This window comes from Rhyacophila brunnea, unplaced genomic scaffold (assembly GCF_057557595.1).
Source record: "Rhyacophila brunnea isolate RB1 unplaced genomic scaffold, BYU_Rbru_1.0 scaffold_19, whole genome shotgun sequence".
Taxonomy (NCBI): domain Eukaryota; kingdom Metazoa; phylum Arthropoda; class Insecta; order Trichoptera; family Rhyacophilidae; genus Rhyacophila; species Rhyacophila brunnea.
In genome coordinates, this window is record NW_028232848.1 from 19,043,793 (window position 1) to 19,068,488 (window position 24,696).

General features: G+C 36.6%; 1 protein-coding gene across 5 annotated transcripts; it reads left to right on the plus strand.

The window, feature by feature from the left end:
- Nucleotides 1–3,630: 3,630 nt before the first annotated feature.
- On the plus strand, nucleotides 3,631–24,410 carry Zn72D (Zinc-finger protein 72D). 5 transcript variants are annotated; one of them, XM_085945799.1, is made up of 20 exons: nucleotides 3,631–3,720; nucleotides 3,954–4,105; nucleotides 8,108–8,304; nucleotides 8,607–8,757; nucleotides 9,203–9,305; nucleotides 10,444–10,579; nucleotides 10,881–11,166; nucleotides 11,438–11,763; nucleotides 13,384–13,497; nucleotides 15,813–16,031; nucleotides 16,372–16,557; nucleotides 16,755–16,873; nucleotides 17,003–17,213; nucleotides 18,311–18,431; nucleotides 19,767–19,873; nucleotides 20,339–20,434; nucleotides 21,771–21,923; nucleotides 22,410–22,505; nucleotides 22,719–22,791; nucleotides 23,363–24,410. In XM_085945799.1, exons 1-20 carry the CDS (start codon nucleotides 3,671–3,673, stop codon nucleotides 23,431–23,433), a joined length of 2,967 nt encoding a protein of 988 aa, XP_085801925.1. In that variant the 5' UTR covers nucleotides 3,631–3,670; the 3' UTR covers nucleotides 23,434–24,410. The 5 variants fall into 5 exon arrangements, 4 of the variants coding, with proteins under 4 accessions (XP_085801925.1, XP_085801926.1, XP_085801927.1 ...); XM_085945800.1 differs by having other exon boundaries at nucleotides 8,111–8,304; XR_015070511.1 differs by lacking the exon at nucleotides 19,767–19,873.
- Nucleotides 24,411–24,696: the final 286 nt, after the last annotated feature.

A 24,696-nucleotide genomic window follows, 5' to 3' on the forward strand; every position in this document is an offset into this window, starting at 1 on the left:
CGAAATGTTTCGGTACTCTTCGTCTTCTGCAATCTGTTTCTTTGGGAAATTCTGCAGGTATTTCGAGGGCTTCTGCTAATTGGTGTGCGATTATTTTCATTTGTACTAAGCCATTTTTTCTATAATTGCGCAAAAAATTTAAAACAGCTTCAATGGAATCAAGCGCGCTGGTTATATTAAATTCTATCATTTGCAACTGTTTACTGACTGGATTTATAGAACTCAAAATATCATACCAAACTATGAGACAATTTATAAATTTAAAGTTGCATATATTTTTTGATAATGCGATGGCATCATTTTTGGTCTGCAAACTATTTTCAGTGTGTGAATTGGCATGTTTCTCTTCAATATATAATAAGGCATCGTAAATTTCTACCAATTGGTATCTAATAGGCCTGATTGCTTCGATTCGGGACTCCCATCGCGTATCAGAAACTGCCTTTAATGTTAATGATGGTAAAAATTTTAAAAGTATATTCCATCTATCAGTAGATGCCGAGAAAAAAACATAAATCTTTTGGATTAACCCAAAAAATGATATCGCATCTAAGTTGCATTTTGCAGCATCATTTACCACTAAATTTAGCGTATGTGAGTTACAAGGTACATAAAATGCACGAGGATTTATGTCTCTAATATGCTTTTGGACACCATTCTTTTTTCCCCGCATATTCGCACCATTATCATAACTTTGACCTCTCATGTTATGTATATTTATGTTTAAATTTTCTAGTTCTTCAACAATGCGTTTTGCTAATCCTGCTCCAGTTTTATCGTCAATTTCTATAAAACCTAAAAAATGCTCACGTACTTCCTCTGAGTGTTTTCGAACAAATCGTACTATAATCGACATCTGTTCTATATGTCCTATGTCAGGTGTACAATCTAATATAAGAGAAAAATATTTTGCCTCATTTAACATATTAATAATTTCTGATTTGATTTTTTGCGACATTATGGCAATTAATTCATTTTGAATTCTTGGTCCAAGATAATGAGTAGTGCGGGGCTTACAGCTTATGGTTTTCAAAATGTTCCTTAATAACATTATCAAACAGTCCAAAACATTCAATTAATTTTAAGAAATTTCCATTGTGCAGTGTGTTGATTGTGGACTTAGGTCCGCGTAAAGCCATATTCTGCACCGCCATGACTTGCAAAACTGCACATAATCGAGTTAAAATTGACCGCCACCGTATAATTTCTTCATTGAAAAGTTTTTGTTGACAACAATCAATTGTTTTATTTAGCTTTAATCTGATTAGAATATCTTGCCAGATTGAAAAGTTTTCGTGGTGATTTTTTGACTTTCGTGGGTTTGTATAGTTTGCGACAAGTTTTTCCAATTATCATAGCCAACTGATGATCCCATTCCAGTCTCACATTTTTTTTTATTAAATATTATACAGCAAAAGCAATGCGCAGAATCATTTTTTACAGAATACACTAACCAAGTTCTTTCATATGTTTCGCCATTTTTCAACGTACGTTCATAATATGCATTGGAAAACTTTCTATTGCACGTATTGATAGGATAATCAGCAAGTTTTTTCTGTATAGGTCCTTTTTTTAATATCATTATCCTTGTACTTTCATCAAGAAAACTTGGCCAAAAATGTGGATCATCAAAATTATTGTCTTCTTCTTTGTCTAAATAATCAAAATTATCGTCGTCTAAATTATTATCGTTGGCATCGTAATTTACATTCTCTTCTAGCGTTGTAGCATCTGATTCTTGAATTATTGTTTCTTTAGTTTTAGACGATAGGTATTCTGCGCTGACTTTCTGATTTTGCTTTTCACTCTTGATAAAATAATTGTTAAGTGTACCTGTATTATTTGTAGCATTTGCCTCCTTTCGTTCTCTCATCTTTTTATACGCTGCTCCTGAAAGTCGTTGTCTTGCACTCATGTTGATGATTTAAATAAACCACAAATCCACACTATTATCAGCAAAAGATATGTTTACAAAAAACGAATTAAAATAAGGTACCTATTGTTATTCACAGCACAATAATTACTAACAAATAGTAGTAAACAGATGATATTATAATCTAGGTAGGTATCTACTAGTGTAAATTTGTATTACAATTAGCTGGTACTTAACGTAAATACCTATTATATGCACGAATACTAGATTATGTCAAATATCAATTTTACAATAGGTACATCCAGCAACTTTTAAATCTCGCGGGTGACTGGCAAAAATGTTTGGATAAATTAAAAAATACGGATGTATATACCTATAAATCTCCACCATAATTTTTATTGTTTCGTTACCTACGTTGACATATTGGTATAAAATATTATTTTGTTTCAATAACTTCTTGGCTCATTGGCGCCATATAATTGGCTTTTGCGCAGCCACTGTTATGAAAGGAACTCTTTGATCTGAGTAAATGACATTATATTATGCATAATGTGTCTAGGTGGCAAAAGACTCCTAAAAATATTTTTTATTGGCATTTGTATTACGAACCCGAGCAGTTAAAAATAATAGAAAAAATCACTGGCTGAGAGTGGTGACATCATACTAAAATCGCCGCGAATACCTACTCACTACTGGGTAATAAATAATATAATTAAAAAACATCCGGAGCCGTGAAGTACTACACATATTCGGTGCTCCGGCGCCGTTCCTGCTCCGGGTAAAACCCCATTACTGCTTGCTCCTGCTCCGAGCTCCGCTCCAACGCTCTGGTTATAATATAACTAAGATTAGGTACCTAGCTATTTCTATATAATACCAAATGATCCTCCTCGATTTGCCGCCCTTCGAGTATCTGCCGCCCCCAAGCGACGCTCAATCTGCCTACCCCCACGGGACGTCACTGTAGAGAACTACCCCATAGATGACATCCTGCAGAGAGGTAATTGGCGCCAAGAAGCTACTTTTAAAACATTTTACCATAGACCGATAGACACACAGACTTCTACAGCGGGGGAACAAAATATGTTGACCTCTCTGTTCAGCCCGGTGCACTGAGCCTAAAAGCCAAGAGATGCTATACCTAATTCTCATGTTAGGTACATCCACCTTATCTTGCAGGATCTATCTTGCTTTACCAGGTGATAACAAACAGATATCTCAAGGGACTTCAGAGTCAATAGCGAATAATGAAAGGAGTTTTACCTACCATTAAAACTCCTATTATTCTTGTTGACTCTGAAGTCCAGAGAACACCTACCTGGTTTCCTTGAGACATATCAAATTGAATAACCAAAGACAAAGCACGCCACGATTCAAGCGTCAGTCCTGCCACCCAGTAAAACAAGATGAACAACCAGAGAGGAAAATAATCGAGAAGAAAAGGGGGTAAAAAGGGGCCAGCACAGAAGAACACAAGGCAAAAAATACGATCAACATCTCAAGGGACTTCAGAGTCAACAAGAATAATAAGAGTTTTAATGGTAGGTAAAACTCCTTTCATTAATGCATTTTCACTATGAATTGACAGTAAACACAGACAGAAAATAATAAAATGGCCAGTTAATAACTTTGTATCAAATAAAGTATCATTATTGTTTATATATCCCCATTACATACGCACGATTGTCGATTACTTTTATGAGTGAATATACAATCTTGAATATCCGCTACTAAATCACGTCTATGGTTACTTCTTTCCGTTTGACGCGCTGAATGCCATAATCGCATACGTGAATTATGGCCGCAAATAACTATTTCGGATTTACTCACGGTGGAACGCAGTACGGGTATGTATTTAGATTTTTTAGATACATGCATTGTCAGGCTAAACTTTTATACGGAAATCGGGATAAATCAAGGCGTTTTGATAGAGAAAAGTGTAAATCATCGAAATGCCGCAAAGTAAGATGGCGGCCGGTCTGTCTATTCGATCGATTGTCTTCGACTGACTCAGTCGAATTTTTATTTAATTTTTTTTTTGTTTGTACTCTTTATTGACGACCGTATTTTCTTGAAACAGAACTGCTACCGCGGGCGCCGCTTACGCTGGTGGCCAAACAGGCTATGCTGTAGCTCCGGCTGCGACCGCTGCTAGTTACGGAACCCAAAGGGCTGCGGCCGCAGGATACGATACCGCATACCAGGCCGCTGCGACACAAGGAACTTACGCAGGTGATTATCACGCATAGAATATAAATCTCTAATGTTTTGACTTTATCAACAAACCAAAACAACAAGCAATCTCGGCCACAAATGCAGCTATTTTGTTATTGTCATCCAATGACCGAACACCGTAGGCAAATAATTCGTCCCTGAACTCTTTTTTTATGTCAAATGTATAGGTACTTTCTCATCGTGTATTTATACTGTAATATGAAGGAATAAGCAAGTGGTTATCACAATTCGTAACTATTTTGGAATCCTTCAATACTTCCCTAATAAGTCCATATTATAGTTGATATAAGTACACTTATCGTCACCTTACTATTAAGACCTTATACGTCCAATATTATGGAAATATGAAGTTTGTTCGACAAAATTTAAACAAAATAACATTTTCAATCATATCAAAACCTCGGTTCTCTAGACTAGCATGCTGTGATTTTGAAATTTTAAAAACTTGTTGGTCTTGTAATTTCAAACGTGGAATCAAAATGTCGTATTTCACAAACAGTGTTGGTAGATTCATCGATTAGAAAGGTGTTTAAAATATTGTTTTTAATACATTTTTTCTTCCTCAACATTCTTCTCAAACAGACTTTTAATAGTAAAGTGATATTATGTTGATATCTGTTAGTATGCATTGATTAGTCACAAAAATAATATTACCACTTAAAGTACATAGTATTGGGATTATAAGAGGGCTCAAATCCCAAAATCAAACTTCAATTATTGCAATGTGTAAACTTTAAGGATTTGTACACGTTTTGAACACCTCACAAAAACTATTTGCAGCTAACATGAAGCACAAGGATCGCACTAATTTTCTTCCGAGTTATACATCTAAAAGTTGAAGTGAGTGCGAATTCATTATATCGCGATCGATTTTTTTATCCCACACTTATTTTGAAATACGCCGCATGCCAGGAATCATAATGAATGGAATCACGCCCGTACAATCAGATCATTTGACAGTTAAATTTTAATTATAAAGAATAAAGTGTTGTACATTCGGTTTATTGTTAGGTTATATTAATTTTATGCGGTTTTTCAAATCTCCCATTAATAGTCAAATATTGTTTATCGCGATTGTGTTACACTCAGATCAATTTAATTTTGTATAGTAATTTCAAGCATCTGGGTTGATATTTAACCACACAGTTCGCCATATAAATTTTGCAGTTTGAAATGCTTGAGACTTGTTTTAGTATTCAACTGTGAACCCTTTACAATAAAGTTGTAGGGTATATCCAGTAGCGGCTCGTCCATATGCACTGCGGAACTGCAGCACTCCCAAGGAAATTGAGAAAAATGTAATGTTATAATATACATAAATTTATGTATATTATACGAAAATATCAATATTATTCAAGCGTGTGATAAGCTCGCCCTTGCACCGAAACATCCAATATCCAATAATATTATCATACACTGTGGTATGTGCTTAATATTGCACAGTACTGTTTCCGATAGAATTTGCTCGAGTTGACGAAGGGGGGAGTGGGGTTCGCTTTTGGAAGCTAAATCAGTACTGCAGGTCAGACAGTCCGATTTCAGTATTTCGCCCATAGAGGAATACACTTTCGTTGTTTCTGCATCACACGTGAGCAAGCCCACCACAGCGACAAAAGAAATATAGCTATAATGATTTATTAACATTGTTAAAAACAATTTATGCAAAGTTCTTTATTTTAATTATTAATATAATTAATAATTTATATTTAATTTTGAGGTTAATGGTAAAATATAATCCAAATAAACATTTGTTTTAATCAACCACAGCACCCCCAAATATCTTATCCAGGAGCCGCCACTGGGTATACCTATCATGTTTTTAAAATATATCAAATTTGGTATTTTGTAAGTCACAACTGGAGAGTTGGATAATTGATGGTATGGAGGAAGGCTTCAATTAAAGATGAAACATTCCGCATTTTAAAACAACCAACCAACGAACGTATTTATTTTACTATTATTTATTACAACTATATGATTCTCCATGAGTTTTAAGTAAGCAGAATGATAGTCAGAGTTTCACAGTAGGTACGTACATTTATAGAGGAAATTTATCAACAAGTAGAGTTAAACCACATTATATACTATTTTTAGACCAAGTAACATAACCAAATTAATTTGTTATGGGCTAGTATAGTAAAACTGCAATAAAATAAATTTTTACATTCAAAACTATAGATCTGGTTATTTCCACTGAGTCTAAATGTTGTTTACTTTTTTTAGATTTCCAATAAATAAAAAAAAATTAAATACTTGATGATTTAAAAAAAAAATTGTTCATGAGCACACACTCATAACTTGAATTGTTATTATATTACATTTTTTATATTTAAATAGCATAAAATAAAAACCAGTGTCATGCTGGCGTTACATTGCCCCAACATTGAACTTGACTACCGTTGCTGAGTTGGAGTTATTACTAGTAAAAAATATAATATAGCTGATTACATATTATTAACATGGAAAAAAGATAATCAACTTCTGTTGTCTGAGACTAACTTGTTATTAACAAATATTTTGCTTATAAAGTAAATTTGCTAGTCACTAAATTAAAAATGACAATTTACCAAGTATAGATTATTATTTATTTAATATAGTATAAGTATAGATTATTATTTGTATAGTATTGTTATTTCGCAAACCAATGTCATGAAATTGCTGAGTATGTGCTGCTTTCCCCGAAATTGAGTTCTTATACACAAGTTGCCCGTCTGCATCACACCATTATACTGCCCTTCTAATTATACACCCACGGTGGCCACGCGGCTTAAGCGTTGGACTATAAAGCCGTGGGTCCCAGGTTCGAATCCTGGGTCTGGCAAGTACACATTGTTTTTCAATTTGTGTGTGTCAGGGTATGGACCTAATAGGTTGAGCAAGTGGCTGACATCCATTTCTCGTAAAAAACTAAATCTGTCAATACAAACCTCCACTCTGTGGAGGCCCATATGATCCTATCAGGATCGGACATGGTCGAAAAAGAAAAAAAAAGAAGGAAGAAGGCAGTAACTCGTAAAATTTGTGAAATTGAGTTATGAATGACATCCGTTAGGTAATTTTGAAAGCTATATATTCTGTTCACCTTAAAATCAGTATTATCACTAAAATACCGTTAAAATCCTTAGTGAAAAAATAGACATCTTCTAAAATAATACATTTTTTTTAGCAAAAAGGCACTAATTGCACATATTCATTGCAGTTACTGTTTGTTTATTATTACTTTGTATTTTAACTTCTTACTAATAAAAATTACCACCGTTTTTTATCAATTCACAGTACTAAAGTTTGAGAAAAAACACATTGTGTCATTTATCTCGAAAGTGTGTGAGAGTTAGTTACTGCCTTCTTCCTAAGATGGGCAGTATAGTGCCTGTACACATGCATTGATTTACTTGCACCAATAGTGAATATTTTAAACTATCGCGATAATAACTGTTTACACGTAAAAGTGCTGACTGTCTCACCAATCTCATTCCTCAAGAGTATGTGAAACGCGATGTTGTCGTTTATTGTTGTATTTGTCATTATGGTACTATTTGACAGGTTATGAAAAACAGTTAATCTCAAAATGAGTGCGTCTGCGTACTGTAGTTCTTCTTTTACCGACAGGTTCGCTACTATCGTTCCACTATTACTTGGTCCAATTGGCGCATGAAAACTCAAGCTTCTGAAGTTTTTTTTGATTCATGCGTGTAATCTTGCAATTTGCACAATTATGTTTTTACATGTGCATTTATTTTGTTATGGCCGCGATAATAGCTACTGTCAGCAGTCAGTCCTTGCATGTGTAAACGGGGTATTATGCTGTAAAAATATTGTACATCCAAATGGGGTGATACTGAGATACTGTCTCGTGAAACACCTCCATTTAATTTTCAATCGATTCGAATCTTATCAAATTCAGGAAAACATGAATTTGCAAACTTACCTAATCAATATTGGTTTGCAGTCTAATAATTGATAGTCGAGAGTATAATAATGAAACAATGTTGTGTACAGCAGCGGGCGCTCAGGCGGGCACATACCAATTGGCGTACGGCCGTTCACCAGCCCAGCAGAGCTACGACGCCAGCAAGACAGCCTATTACCAGCAGGCCGCGGCCGCTGCCGCCGCCTATCCGCCTCAGCAGCAACCCGCCTACGAGCCCGCCGCCCAACCCAAGCCTGCCTACACCGCCACACCTACTTACGCACAGGTAACCCACAACAGAATGTCCTTCTTCATACATGCGAATGTGGAGACATTGCACTATTGCCATTTTCACTATATTTTTGTCATCAAAGCATTAACTACACAGGCTAAAAGTAATAATTATGTCAATTTCTTACTGGTATCAATGAATTTTATATATTATTAATAGTCTAGTAAATTCCACTCCATTTTATGGCATAAATATTGTATTTTCATTTTATGCAGTTCAACAATAATTATATTATTACAAATATATATAAGGATCTTTCAAATGGTCAAGTAGTGATGTTGTTTATATGTGTGTAGACGGGTGCAGCTCGCGGGGCCCAGCCAGCTAAGGCGACTCAATACGGTGGATCCTACGGCACCGGGAGCACTGCTGTAGCCGCTTACCCTGCCGCCCAGACTTACGCTACGCCTCCCGCGCCTGCCCAGCACGCTACACCTCCTGCCAAGCGTGAGTTCATCTCGTTTTATGTATTGATATATTCTCCAATGTTAAAGTAAAGTATGATGAGAATGTATGAAATTACCAATATTGTTATCCAATGAGATATGAATAATAACATATTGTGTCACATGTTAATAAACAAACAACTGCATTGATAAAGGACCATTTAAAAACTACAGTAAAACCTCGTTAATATGAATTCCACGGGACGGAAAATCGAAAAAATTCGAAATATGAAATGTATGGGAGGAAAATTTTGAAAGAAAAAAATTTTTGATTTTCATTAATTTTGTTTACGAATTGATTAAGCTAATAAGTCAATCATCCATCGATTAGCTTCAACGGTGCTTGAAATTACATGCATGCTGCGGTCAGATATAAAACAATTAACAAAAATAACCGTTTCAAAACCATTAGTAGCTATAAACTTTTTGTTTACTCATTTATTTAGAAGCTGCAGCTGCCAGCAGTACTACGTATTCTGGTTACGACGCAGCCCTCTACAGTGCAGCCACAATGTACGTGGCACAGCAAAATAAAGGTGGCGGAGGAAGGTATTTATCTTCTGACATTTTCATATTATGTCCTTTCTTTGCCTTCAAAGATTTGTTTTTTTTTGTCATTTCAAAGTGCAATTAAAATTAGGTGCATATTTACAAATAATTGATCTAGTCTTAGCCCCGTTCATCCAACAAAACCGCATAATATGGCTATAAGCCACATGGCATACGGAACGTATGATTTGGGTTCATTGAGATTTTGTACATAAGCATCTGGCCGTGACCGTATACCAAATGACTGTACCATAAGTTGAACAAACTGATTGCCAAATTTGAAAGATTGCAACTGACAGCCCAATTTGTTAATTGTCATAAGTTTTCTTTTCTTCGTGTTTCATTATAATTATTGACTGAATTATTTTGATTATTGTCTAATGGTATTATCTATTTTACAATTATTGATCCTATAATTGGTGTTTCATTTTCTTCAATCATGACTGCTTTATTTATACTAAACTTTGCTTTCGTAGATGAAACTAATCTACAACACCGCAAATTTCATAAAAGCAATGATACTTTTGAATTCAAGAGTTTCCTTATAGTAATCATGGACTTTTCAAGTGATTTCCTATATATTGTATTGATTATATTTATTCAATAATGTTTATTCGGATTATCCAGCCATAATGTAATATAAGAAATAATAACTATATAATAGTGATTTTAACATCTTTCATCGCCATTATATTACTACTAGGGGTATCTAATGGCAAAATGTGAAAATTTACGTTGTGTATCTTTTTTTTTACATATTAAACGTAGCGTCCTTGGTCATCAAACTTAACAAAAAGTGACGATAGAGAAAAATATTCTTCTGTTTTTGTACAAGAAATACTTGATCCAAATATACGAGCATGTCCAAACACCATTATTTGAATGGAGCATAATTGAACACGACGGCACCCGAGTATACAGACTAGCACGCAGTTGGGTGAGCGCTCGACTAGTCTGTATATAGTAATAAACGGTTATGGTGTGAGGTAGCACGGTAATAAATGGCATTCGACAACCTATTTCGGTGGATGGCCTATTAAACTCTGATCCTCTTGTTGCCTTTGAATACGTAATCTATAATCTATACTGCAACATACACAGCAACATGTGGTTTCAATTTACATTCTAATACTTCTAGCTCCGGTGGCACTGGCTGGCAAGGATACAAGAAAGGAGGAACAGGGGGCGGTGCTCGCATGCGCCCCAAGCAGTCTCCCAAACCCCAACAATTGCACTATTGCGATGTCTGCCGCATCTCTTGTGCCGGCCCACAGGTATAAATTATTAACAGATTTTCCTAATCTCCATGTTTGTCCAAGTTCATATTTGGAATGGTTGCATTTACTGCACAGCTCGTATATTATAGTTCCAAAAGTAATAGAACAGTGATTACCATATTGAAATAAATTTGCGCAATCTTGATGAACACCGAGGTCTCTTTATGTGTTGTTAGACTTTCAGTTTTTATTTCTCATTGTTAAATTGAGTGATCCTCGTATTAGGCGGACTCGATATCATATTCAACCACTCGCCTGCGTGCAGAGAATGAAAATAAAATGGTCTATATATTTGCAGACATACCGCGAGCATTTGGAAGGGCAGAAACACAAGAAAAAGGAGGCCAGCATGAAAGTGTCAGCAGGCACGGCAGCTGCTTCATCTGGGGGCGGTGGAGGCAGTGGCTCTGGAGGACGGGGGACTGGCGGCTCTCTCCGTTGCGAACTGTGCGATGTCACTTGTACAGGAGGCGATGCTTACGCAGCACATGTGCGCGGCATCAAGCATCAGAAGGTTGTGAAACTGCACACCAGGCTCGGCAAGCCCATCCCCTCCCAGGAGCCTAAAGTCGTTGGAGGAGGAGGTCAGTACATTATGTTTTTAATAATCGGCCCCAAATATTAGAAATATTATCAGTGGCGGCTCATGGATAAGATATCTGGGGGCGAGCTTAATTCACGCTTAAATAATATTGATATTTTCATATAATATACATAAATTTATGTATATTATAATATTCCATTTTTCTCAATTTGCTTGGGGGTGCTGCAGTTCCGCAGTGCATATGGACGAGCCGCCACTTAATATAATAGTAAAAATGGGCAGCCTTGATTGAACATCGATAATTCCTACAGATAAAACAGCAACAGTGTCTGGCACGCCGAAGATAAAGTTTGTCTCGTCAGGCGGACTGAGCACCGTTAGCGGCACCAACACGGGCGCTGTCCCCTCTGAAGCCGGAGCTGCTACCGATGGGGAGGGAGCAGGCGACGACATGGGAGCAGGAGAAGGGGAGCCCGACATCCAGCCAGTGGGACAGGACTACATCGAGGAGATGAAGGGGGACGATGGCAAAGTGCTGAGCTTCAACTGCAAGTTGTGCGACTGCCGCTTCAACGATCCCAATGCCAAGGAGATGCACATGAAAGGGCGAAGACATCGCTTGCAGTACAAGAAAAAGGTACAGTTCAATTCTTTGATTGTCAATTCACAATTTTTATCTCTTGTACCATATAAAATGTTGAAGTATTGTTAGCTATTCTCATAATCATATTTTATGTCCAGCGAAATAGTTTCAATCCACTGCTCGATGAAAACTTCCTCAAGCTCTCCACGGTTCCCTGTTCTTCTTTGCCATGTAATTCTGCCAAACCTTAATAATTCATCGAACCAGCATACAGCCTCTCAGTCGTATTATGCCCCTCGTGTATCACATTCGTCCAGCAGATATTTTGTCGATAAGCTATGTGTCAGACCCATATCTATTGAAGAGTTTTGGCATACTTGATTACATTGCCTACTCCCACTTGATTTTTTTTCTACCCTTACGCACAATGCCTAACATGCACTTATCCGTGTCGCATTGTGCAACCTCATAATTTCTGGATATCTCTGTAACCAAGAGACCAAGTGCTGCATGCATATCCGAGCACTGGAAGCACACATTGGTTAAATATCCGCTTGAGGCACTACGGAAGGTCGCTCATGTAAATGCCATTCAGATGTCCGCATGCATTCCACACCAACTTTGTTTGGCGGACAATGTCCTCACACATACCATCATCTATAGAAACTAATTGCTATCTGAGATGGATGTAGTTCAGACCTGCTCGAGCTGGACATCATTGTTTCTGTGTCAACCAAGTTGATCTTTATGACTTTTTGTGTTCAAGACATACTGTCCAACAAGATCTTCTTGGCTACGTGTTAAAACTGTGAACTAACAAGCTCCTCCCATTTTCTATTACAGCGCCTTCCTGTTAGCGACGAGTTATCCACGTGTTAAAATTGTGAACTAAACAAGCTCCTCCTATTTAGTTGACGACAGCGACTTCCACCTAGTGCCTAAATCTTCTTGTTGGACAGTATCTTTAAACTTTTGGCTTTTTTTCTCCTAATTCTTGTATCAAATTTTGATGGTCATTCGATCTCTTGTTGAGACAACAATGTCATCCACGTCATTTCATATTTGACAATACATCATTTAAAAGACAGTGAACTTACCCCCACGATGGGTGAGCAAGTAACGTGTGCTTATAATGTCGGGTCCCGGTTTGGCTAATTCCCATGTTTTTCAATGTGTATTCGGACCTGTTCAGAGTATGGACCTAATAGGTTAAGTAAGTGGCTTCATCCATTTCTCCTAAAACCAAAAATCTGAATACAACCTCAACCCTGTGGGTGGGTACCCACCCATATGATCCTCTTAAGATAATGTAATATAAACTGAAATTTTGAATCTTAAAAATATCGGCAATGAATCTAATTGCCTCAATTGCCCAAATTTCATTCTTTCTAATTGATGTTGTTGACATAAAACTATTCTGAAATGGAAACAAAAATTTATCAATTGGACAATATATTGGAAACAACCGTCCGCATCTCTGACTTGTTCAATACATGACTAGTTTTGCTTATGATTAGCAGTAAAAGGTTTGAGAAGAATGTTGAGCCTGATGTTTCTCCGTAATGTCAAGAGTTCCGTTTTTCAGATGATTTGAATTTGTATGAAGCTAACTGACTGCGAAATAATCCTTTGAATTATCCATTGTACGTATTAACAATATGTTTGGCTTCCCAGGTGCAACCAGATCTAGTGGTGGATGTAAAACCCTCGCTACGGCAGCGTAAGCTTCCCGGACAAAAGATGCAGCGCATGTTGGACGAGCTGTGGGCCCGCCGCCGTATGCACAAGGTTTGAAAAGCCTTTTAAAAGTAGAAATTATTTGTATATGTAATTAGATATGATTATTTTTAAACCAAAACAGTGCCGTTGTAATCTAAAATGTCATGAAGCTGAGCTGAATTTATTACAAAAAATTGAAAATAGATTTTGAGGTTATACCTCCATATTTGATATTGCCCTCAACTATCTCACCGTTGCTTCTGTAAGGTCGGTATAAAGAATCATTACATTATTTTTGTTGATAAATTGTACAGTTGAACCCGCACGCCTATGGCGGCAACCACTAGATGTTACCACAAATCACATGCCGGGTGTTTATTTCAGGTGTGATTTGGGCATGGATATTTTATGGGAGGTATCCACAGCCATACTATATACTGGCCGAGGGTGCCGGATCATTATTTCTTCTTTCGTTTATTTATCAGGAATTTTAGTTGCCAACTTTGAACGCAATCCGGTATACAGTTCCCGTTAATGAAAATTTTCATTATATGGTGAAATTTTATGAAATCTTTATTACAAAAACCTAATACTTAACATTGGCAATGCATTCAAAGTTAGCAATGAAAGATCCTGCAAAAGTGATGACACTTTAATTGGAATGCACTATTCGGCACTCCGGCCGTGTATATTGTGGCTGTATGTAGGGGTGCCGCACGCAGATGGATCAATTAGTCAAGGAAAGTTGGTACAGTAGAACCTCACTAATAAGAACACAGATAATTCGAAATTTTCACAAAAAAAGTCCCTTGGGACATTATTTTCATACAAAACCCATACCTTTAATTCGAAATGATTTCATGGGATACCAAAATATTCAATAAATCTTAATAAAGTACACTATTTCATGAACCAGTCATTGAAAATTATGACAGATTTTTCTTATAACATAAATTACTTATTTTAAGAAGTTAATATTAATAATCCTGACATTTTATGACCCATTAACACACACGGAATCGGAAATAATCTATGATCATGAACGAAATTATTGAAAATCAAAATTAAAAAAAATTCAAAATTTTTATATTTTTCTCCCATACATTTCATAATTCGTAATTAGAATTTTTTTTCGATTTTCGGTCCCATGGAATTCATATTAACGAGGTTTTTCTGTATATAGTCTTTCTCTGTCAGATTGATGACCATGTGACACTGGTACCCCCGCATGTCCAAACCATCCTTGCAATGAATACCTAGCCTCCAACTTAGCGTCTAGTGGTTGTCGTGTGCATATGGCTTCAATGAGGTGGGAACGTTCTTGATAACTTCTTATACCGTTTTGGAAAATTCACTCTTCATGAATTTTGTAGCTGTGTGATTGTAATCGGTACGGTTCATAATATAGAATATATTATATTCTTGACATTTCACTTGAAATATCACATAAAAATTTATTTCAATTTCTCTGGAATCTGTAGAAAAGGGGACTATTGCCATTGCAAACTGTTAATGTTCATGCATGGAAATTGGCAGTCACATTTTAATGTAATTTTGTAATTTATTCACATAATTAGATTTTGTTATTAATTTTTTAGTAGTTGTGTCTGTTACTGTAGATAATACACATTTTTATTTGTAGTGAATAACACTCATGAATAGATAATAGTAGCTATTAAAAAATAAGGATAAGTAAGTGAACCATGGTACAACTATCACCTCTTCCTCATTTTTATACTGCAGATCATCAGACGTTAGTCTTTCATTCCTATGTATAAGATTTATAGATTTTTATATTGCTTACAAAAATTGCGCAAATTTTATGTAAAAAAAGGCTGTCAAATATTTATACATAATTTTTGGCGGCTATACGTTAAATGTTAAATCGGCTTTAATTTGAATGACAGTATAAGCAGCGGACGAACCTTTCGCTTTGCATTTGTAGGGACGACTGTGTCAGTAATGGTATCATTCCTCGATAGCTCAGGCGTATTCAACCACTTAAGTGAGACTTACCGGTATCTGTCTTGTTTTTTCCATACGTGATATAAAAATTTATCATGTATTTAAAAAAGATAGTTGATACCTGTATTCATAGCTAATTATATTTTGTGGCAAGATACACCTTAACTATCGCAGGTTATAATTATGACTATCGTTTCTCACACTAAAGCCGGAATTAAAACTCGCGAGTTAATAATGAAATTACAGTCAATCCCTGTGCAATAGCACAGAGAGTGTCATGTGTTTTTATTATATTTCTCAGAAGTTTGATTTCAGACTGGGTATTAGAAACGATTCATTGCAGACGCAGCGTTCCGTAAACAAAGCGAGAGTTCGGTGCGCGGATTCTATTAACACTTTGCTTATCTAATTGTCTGCAGTGTGAAATGGAGGAAGAGGAGCGCGTCTACTGGGAGGAGAGGCGGCGCTTCAACGACGAATGTGATTACTTGGAGTGGTGCCGGAGGTCCGGTCCGCCCCTCCCCCCGCAGGGCCACGCCCACGCCATGCAGCACCGCGGCCACGCCATGTCCCCGCCGTTTATGCCCCCCATGCACCTCGCGCACCCCTCCCACCCCTCGCATCCGCCCATGCCGCATGTGAGTAATCCTAACTGATTCAAATATTCTCAATGAACTTGTGCAATGCATCAAATAAAATGGAAGGTGTGCAATCTGATTCCTTGACTCATACGTAAGGCACGGTTCATCATATGTTAAGACAAACCAGAATGAGAACATGAACTTTCCAAAAGATGATACTTAATACAAAACCAAAAATTTTGAAATCTCATAATATTTTATTAAATATGGACTTGCTATAATTTACCGCTCGCATGCGGATAAATCCCTTCTGAATTACTTCATTATGTGTTAATCCTAGGATGCTTTCTTTAAAAGTCAAAAATTATTATTCAATAAATTGTTGTGATGTTTGCAGTTCATGCCGCCCCCCGGTCGCCGTCCAGAGTCTTCTGATGACCGTCACGTGATGGCCAGCCACTCGGAGATCTATCCCGGAGAAGAAGAGCTGCAGTCCATACAGCGAGTGGTGTCTCACACTGAGCGTGCTCTCAAATCCGTCTCTGATACCCTCACTGAGCAAGCTCTCAAGCAGCAACCCAAGGTAGCTGATTATTGAACATTGCTATTTTGTGCACATGGTATCCCATCAATGTCATATTGACAGCAGACAGCAGTTCTATTGTTGAAATTTGACAGTTATTAAAAATTAAGACATTAATTTAATGTACAGTTCTATTAACAATAATTGTTGATGCTAACTATATTAATTCTAATTCGCGGTGTTTTATTTTATTACAGAAAGGAGTTCCTGCTAAACCGGAAAAACCTGCAGATAAAGCTAATCCGCCGGCTATTGGAGATAAGAAAGAAGAAGCAGATAAAGATATTCCCAAAGAAGATGGCCGTGATAATCAATTGTGAGTGAAAATATTTTTATGAGTATCGTTGAAATATTGATTATAATTCATGGATCCAGTCCAAAGTGGTGATGGAAATTGAACGATCCTGCAGTTGAAAGCTTTGATAATAAATATTTGCATTTACAGATTCTCGTTCCTGCAAGAAGGAGAGGTATCAGGCAACAGTGGCAGCGGTGCTGTGCGCCTGCTGAAAGGAGTGATGCGAGTGGGCCTGTTGGCCAAGGGTCTGCTCTTGAAGGGAGACCGCAACGTGCGCCTGGTGGTGCTCTGCGCTGACAAACCCACTGTCTCCCTGCTGAAGAGGGTTGCTCAGGAGCTGCCCATCCACCTCTTGAAGGTATCTCATTTATTATCTTTCATAATCGGATTTCATTCATCTGTACATTGGAACAATTTTAATACTTGACTGAAATTAGAAACCTTATTGTTCATAAAGTCAGGGTAAACTGAAATGCAACTCGATCCATACATAACTTGTATTAGAGAATACAAGCTTGCGTACACCGTAAAGTATCAATTATTGGACTGCTCAATTGAAACGGAAACATCGTTTTGTTTGTGTTTTGACTCTGAAGCAGCATGTCCCAATTTAATTTAGTCAAGCTTAATTTTGGTACCCTTCCTATATTTTGTATAATATAATCTGTAAATGTAACTGACCTCAAATATTTTTAGCCTGGCATAAAAAAAATATAAGCTACGGGTGAAAAAAAAAGATTTGGAAAGCTGCAGCTAAGATTGCATTTTGAAAGTAGATAGACTTGAATAGTTATTGATTTAAGTTTTTTTTTTTTTTGTTAATTCTACTTTGAGTCATAATGCTGACAGCTAGCTATTTTGGACTATAAACCCATATTTTGAATGGTTAACCATAACCACGTAAATGCCAGTTCAATGAATATAATAGTTGACCAAAAAAATGCTAGAATCATACTTGAAGGACTTGTAGTTTGCAAGATATAGCACCTGGATCTACACCACAGCTCCTACGGTGCGCGCCTCTTCACTGTGCTACTTGAATCTTACAAAACATACTAAAGCAGTCACTAATCACCTAGTAAGGAATTTTTGTCACTGTCGGAAAGCTACTTTTAAAGCCTTAAAAAAAGCAGTAAGAAAAACAAACATCTTTAAATTTTTGCGTCCATTGGCTGCCTAAACTAATTTTGAACTAAGCATCGTTGTTTCTTTCAAGAATGTAAAGTACTGACTTTAGACATATGCAAATTCCGAAGATGATCTGCAATGTAACAGCACACATCTTCAAATTCAACGCTGTATGCAGTGTTTTTTAAAGACTATGACGGGGGTATATATTTAAACCTATAAGTTGGAGGGGTCTGTAGTTCCCCAAATCACCATTATGACGTACCCAAGATTTAAAAGAGTTCAAATTATTAGGTATGTGTACTAATCATTATGATTCTCTTCCAGGTGACTGAGGAATTCAAATACAAAGTGGAGCTGTGCCCGGCAGAAGGGGCCGTGTCCATTACGGACGGCAACATGACCGTGCTGATCAGCCTCACTTCGCCTGTGATGCGTGAACCCAACGGTGAGACCCCCCTCCCCCGCACACTTGACGATTTTCGATACACCAATTTCATCTTATTTTAGCTTTAGGAATTGACCTCCACCTAATGATATATATGTACATTATATGATATATATAGTTACGCCTCAATAGTCGAGTTGCAACTCCTTTTGCGTCACTTCACTCACCATATACTGTGTTTCAGTACTATGTTGCGATCTGATTGAAATTGGTATTCGAAATCGGTTATCGCGCAGGTTCGGGGCTGGTAAGAAGGCTACACGAAAAAGAACAAATTATCTATTTGAATCGACCTTCGCCGGGTCGTCCGTAACATCGGACCGCAAGTGGACGGTCTCATTCTAGGTTCTGTTAGTTATTGTTTTCCATTCGGCTCGAGTGGAGTCTGATAGATATTTATTTCTCTTCTGTTCTGTTCGCCCTCCGTCTCCTTTCGGGAGAGATACTTTGTTCATTATTTCATTTAGCCTGTGTTTATATGTCCGACTGTGATTTTAATGAATAAGCTTTTAGGTTATTGTATCATGTCCCAGAGAAGAAAGGATTTTTGATCATCTATATCACGTATCGCCGGCGGACGCCGAGCGCCACAGTGATATAACTGTACCTGTAGGGGGGCAAACATCATATTTGAATATATTAATATAATATACCCCTGTCTTTACCTGTAATTCTTTAACTTAAAACAGATTTAACTTCTGATGTATTCCGCTTCAGGAATGTAATTCGAACGGACCGTTTGCACCGCAAGGTGAAAAACATTCAAAAATTAATGTTGAATTACTTCGGCTTATTTTAACCTGTCGAGGACCCAAATACTTTAATCATTGACCAAAGAAAACACCCCATGCTTTAGAAATAATTAAAAATTAGTATTTTTTTTTTTTTTACCCTATTCCACAAATATTATCAACTGTTGTGGTGTCTGAATTAGTCTTTTTTTTTTATATATATATTTATATATTGAAAAGCGTAACCAAATTTTATAAGGCTTAATTTGACATACTTTTGGCTGTCCTCGATTCGGATGTACAAATGTTTGCTTAAATTTTTTATATCGGCCAATATGAAACATTACCGATTGAAATTTTATTAGCGGATGTCTCAGCGTTACATGTAAAAGTCTACCGGTCTCATCATGAGAATCTCTCGTGTCGGACGCACCGATGGGTTAAAGGACAGCGATCATATCTTATCTATGTAGTGTAAGAATTTCACTGGACGAATTTAATCTTGGAATGGAAATAGAAGTAGAGTTGTGCTAGAGTTAGAGTTGTTTGGATGTTTGCCCTGTTACATGTATGATTGAATGGTCAAACACCCTTGTACCGTTAGATGTCGGCGGTGGTGCAGAAGCGCCCAAGCGAGATGAGAAGGATGTCCTCCCCAAACAGAAGTGTCTGCACGCTCTGGCATCACTAAGGCACGCCAAGTGGTTCCAGGTACAATCATTTCACACAAATCCCACAGCAAACAATATCATTCTTTTGTCTCAGCCTTGTTAGCGTATGGCCGCCGCCCGCGGCCCAAATGCAGCGGCCCGATAGATAAACGAAACCAAGTTGTTGAGCCATCTTTATTGCTCTGCGATCGACGGCCGTTTCTTTTCCTCTTACGGCTCGATCCGTAGAATGTTCTAAAAGGCAAACTTTCAGTTCACTCGCCAGTCCAAACAATTCAATTGAATGCACGTCAATACTATAAAATATCAATATTCTATACATGAATAATTAATTAAAGATGATTTTTTTTTTTGTTATTTCAAATTTAATTAATAATTGGAATCAGATAATCATAAAATTAAAACTAAACTGAGCGCTTTGGAAATGTTAGAGCAATAAAATGGAATGAACACTTGCGAGTGAAGAAATGCGGCAAATGTGTTTTAACTATTGTAATATCTCCAGGCTAGGGTGTCCGGACTGCAATCTGTCGTAATGGTCATTCGCATCATGAGAGATCTCTGCAGGCGCATCCCCACTTGGACTCCGCTCAATTCATGGGTAAATACTGCAAACTTTGCGTTGTCATTTATACAGTAGGCGCTCGGTAATCCGGCACCGATATTTTTTCACCTATGCCGGATTGTCGGAAATGCCAGATTATTGGATTTCTATAGGAAATAATTCTATCACAGATTTGCACAGTTGAAACCTTTATTAGTTTATGTAAACATACACAAAAAATTGGTAACATTGTTTACTTAATCACAATATTGATAATAGGTTGTCACAATATCATGTAGTGTTTTTCTGTCAAGGTTCGGGCACCGAACTGCCGACTGACTCCGCTTTGTAATCCGGCAGTTAAATGTGAAACCTGCTGGATTATAGACCAAGAGAGCTGAGTTGCAAAATATTGGACTAATGGACGTGCCGGATTACCAAGCGCCTACTGTACTTTTTAATTAACCCAAAAATCCACCATTAATTGTAACTTTATTGTAATAGGTATATAGAATAAATACTTCCAGTTGAACACGAAATTATTTCAACCACTATGGAAACCACCTGAAAATGCATTGCAGTTAGTAGAACCTTGATATAACAGACAAGATATCCGATCAAATGTAAAAATTGTTAAAAACATGTTGCTAATGCATGTTTAAATCCAATTGTCACCGCTTATAATCAGTGCTCTGCACATAATAATCACGGCATACCTCTCGATCTCAAATTCGAGTCATAATGCTGTCCTGCTCGTAGACTGAACGTAGCATTGACGTTTGCAACGCTAGCCGCTAATTCATACAGCTGCACAGCGTAGCATTTATTACTACATTCAATAAGTTTATAACGGTTAGAAGTAGATAAAGGTAGGTATCACATCATGACTGAAAGTGAAATAGCAAATGAAAGTTAAGATAGCGAGAAAAACGAGACAACACACCCTAAAACAAAGTAATCAGTGATAAGATCGCGTCTCAACCATCTAATAACATTTATTCACTATTAGTCGAAAATGAAATAAACTATTGCACACATTTTCGCAATTTGATGGAGTTGATTATAAAAACAGCAGATTTTTCTACTTTTTTCAAAGCAGGATTACCGAAAGCAAGCATGTCAACGTAATGTCACTCCACAGCGGGTGTGTCTGGATGTATTATCCGAAGACGAAAAAACAGGATCTTGTTGGTGTTTTGACATATCAGACTTTCGGCTTTCAACGGACACCCCTTCACCCGCATTCAAGCTCAAGATCCTATGGGGGTTTATCTCGTCAACCAAATCGAAAATACTTCTTCGGATTGCAAATGATTGGACAATAAATTTTCCTTAACTTTGTAAAGTCTCAGAGAGTGCTGGCTAATAAGTGCTATACAACTATGTTATACAGGCAATGGAGTTGATGGTAGAGAAGGTAAGCAGCAGTGCAGGTGTCCCGCTGTCTCCGGGAGAATGTTTCCGAAGAGTGATGGAGGCTGTAGCGGGTGGACTTCTCCTTGAATATGGACCCGGATTACTTGATCCCTGTGAGAAGGATCATCAGGTGAGATAATCCATCTTAGAGCATTTTTCTTTTTTCCTAGTTGATATTATTCATAGTGTAAATAAACATGGTAAATTCTCAAATGATCAATCAAATTGACATTCCTACTAAAAATTCTGTAACATGATGTGGCAAAATGTTCGTTTCTGTACTTTTAACTTTAAATCCAGCTTCTGGATAAACTACAGGAGACCAAGTCAAAATCCACACCAGATTGATTGTAGAGCCTATAATGTTTCTTTTTAGTTTTACATCATTACCAATTAATGAACTACGTGTAAGGCCTGAGTGGACAGCATTCAGCAGGGCGCGCGAGTGACATATGCAACTCGAACGTATAACCGTGTCTGAAAATGTTCATAGACAATGTCTTTTTTTGGTTATATACGTTTGAACTGCTTCACATGCTCACAAGTCTTCTTAAATTGATTTCCATATGAAATATTATATATACCATAAAATTATAATGTTTTTTTTACATTGCAGGATGCTCTTGGAAATCTACCTCCACAGAAGCGTGAGGATTTAACTGCATCCGCTCAACAAATCCTGAGACAGATTGCTTTCAAACAAATTCACAAGGTCGGTGTTATTGATACTACATACTTCATCGTAATAGTGTAAAGAATAAATAGGTCTCCCATATTCTTCATGAAATCTTAATACAATAGAAATCATTAAAATTACAATATTTTCAAGATTTTGTAGCAGTGATATTTCTTATTAAAATTAGTCTATTGAATGACTACACTACTTGGTTAATTAATTTTCTTATTATAATATCCTTTTGAACAGGTCTTAGATATGGAACCTCTGCCTCCGCCGTGGTTCTCCCGCAAGAGGAGGCGTTCAAATACGGAAACTGAAGGTGAGTCATGTTTTCATTGATTTCCGTCAGCTATTGAAGTTATAAAACATGTACTATAAGTAGTCGTGTAAATAAATTCGATCTTTTTTTTTATTGCGAGATGGTATGGCCAGAAAACTAAATGAATTTTCTTATTCTAGTTTTCAGTTCCATAAGAATTAGAATTTTATTTCAATAGTACACGTACCATCAATTGTTGGCCCTCAGTTTTAGAATCTGTAGGACCTGATTCGAATTCTGTGTCTGGCATATTCATATGTTGTATTTTTGAATCTGAAGTACGGTCATCATAAATTACTGACATGTTCTCTAAAAAAAACAAAAAAAAAGCCTCTGGGAGGCGGCATAGATTAACATCGCATCGTAAAACCAAGGGCTTTATTGCTTTATCATGGCTCCTAGCACTTAACCAGTGGCAACATTTTTACCTACATATCTATATCCTGCCCCCCCGTCTTCGTCCATTAGGCTACATACCATGAACTGCGCTATGAAATCGCAGCCATGGCATGTTTGTAATTGAAGTACATGTATCAATTTATAAACAATTTTTCTTTTGAACTGTTCACAGGTGATGGCAAAATGGTGAAAACTGATGGTCAAGAGAAAATGGACACATCCGAGGGAGCAGGTGGCGATTAATATTTTTAGATTAGATAGATGGGTTTTTTTTTATTTTATTTTGTGATATCAAAAGTATAGTGTTTTCCTTATAAGTACTTTTTAACTTTCCAATTTTATTGTTTCCAAAACCTCTTATTTTACGATAATACCTATCCTGTATTACCTCTAGCAATAAATATTCACATTTTTCTGTATTTGGGGCATTATGATGATAGTGTGTCCATTAAGACAACATAACCATTTTCTTTCAATATATACCTATAGATTAAATAAATTACTTGTTGAATGACCAAACTGAAGTATACTTCTAGTTTTTCATATGGAATATTATGATGATTTGTTTTATAAATACCTATAAGAGAGTACGATGTGTTGATTACCAACCGAGAGACATACATAGAAAGTATTGAGTCATAGTAATGAACCAGTGTCTCGCGTCTCTTTCGAGTTTGCTAGGACCGAATTGTATTTTTTGACATTTATTATTTGACACTTCTGACGGTTTCAATTATAATAATAATATATTCCGTTATTAGTCAACGTTGACCTATCAACTAGCACTAATAGGTATGGAACGTACGTTATTCATGTTTAATTAATATTAGTAGTGAAGCTATTATTTAATAAGGAGTAAACTTATGTTAATGTATTTTCAGAGGCAACTCTGAATACACGATATAAAGTAATGGAGGTTTCAAAGTGTGTAGATAAAGCACTCGTTTTGTACTTACAAAATTGCCTAAACTTTTTAGTGGTCAAAATAAGTCTTTGAAATCATTATAAGGACCGATCCTTGTTGGGAATGATTTTGTTCATTCGGCGGACGAGGTATTTTGTGATGGATATATTTAATCTATTAAAATTTAAACTGAGCACCTATTCTTAGATATTGTGTAACATCTTCATAATGATAGTGTGAATCATCATTTAGGGAAAATCAATTACGTAATGTGATCTAATAATTTTCCAAAGTAATCAATAAATGAACAAACATACCATATTGTTTTTATTTGTGTTTCCTAACCATATTTACTTTTGAAAGGCAAAATCAAAGAAGTGATATTCTAACTTATCAAAAGAGCAAATACGAAAAAATCACTCGTGCGGTTATGCCTTTCAAAAGAATAAATTCCTAAAGCTTGACTTGTGAAATAATAATTGCAAGTATATTAATTTATTAACCTTTTCTATGCTTCACGGTATTACTATGCCAGTATCTTGACAGGCCGCAGATTTTTAATGATACATTGAATGTAGGCGAAGCTCAAACTAAATCACTAA

Coding starts and splice junctions, on each gene's coding strand:
- Zn72D (XM_085945799.1), top strand. CDS start 3,671: ATGGCCGCAAATAACTATTTCGGATTTACTCACGGTGGAACGCAGTAC. Junction 8,305..8,606: donor CCACACCTACTTACGCACAG/GTAACCCACAAC, acceptor ATATGTGTGTAG/ACGGGTGCAGCTCGCGGGGC. Junction 11,167..11,437: donor TAAAGTCGTTGGAGGAGGAG/GTCAGTACATTA, acceptor TAATTCCTACAG/ATAAAACAGCAACAGTGTCT.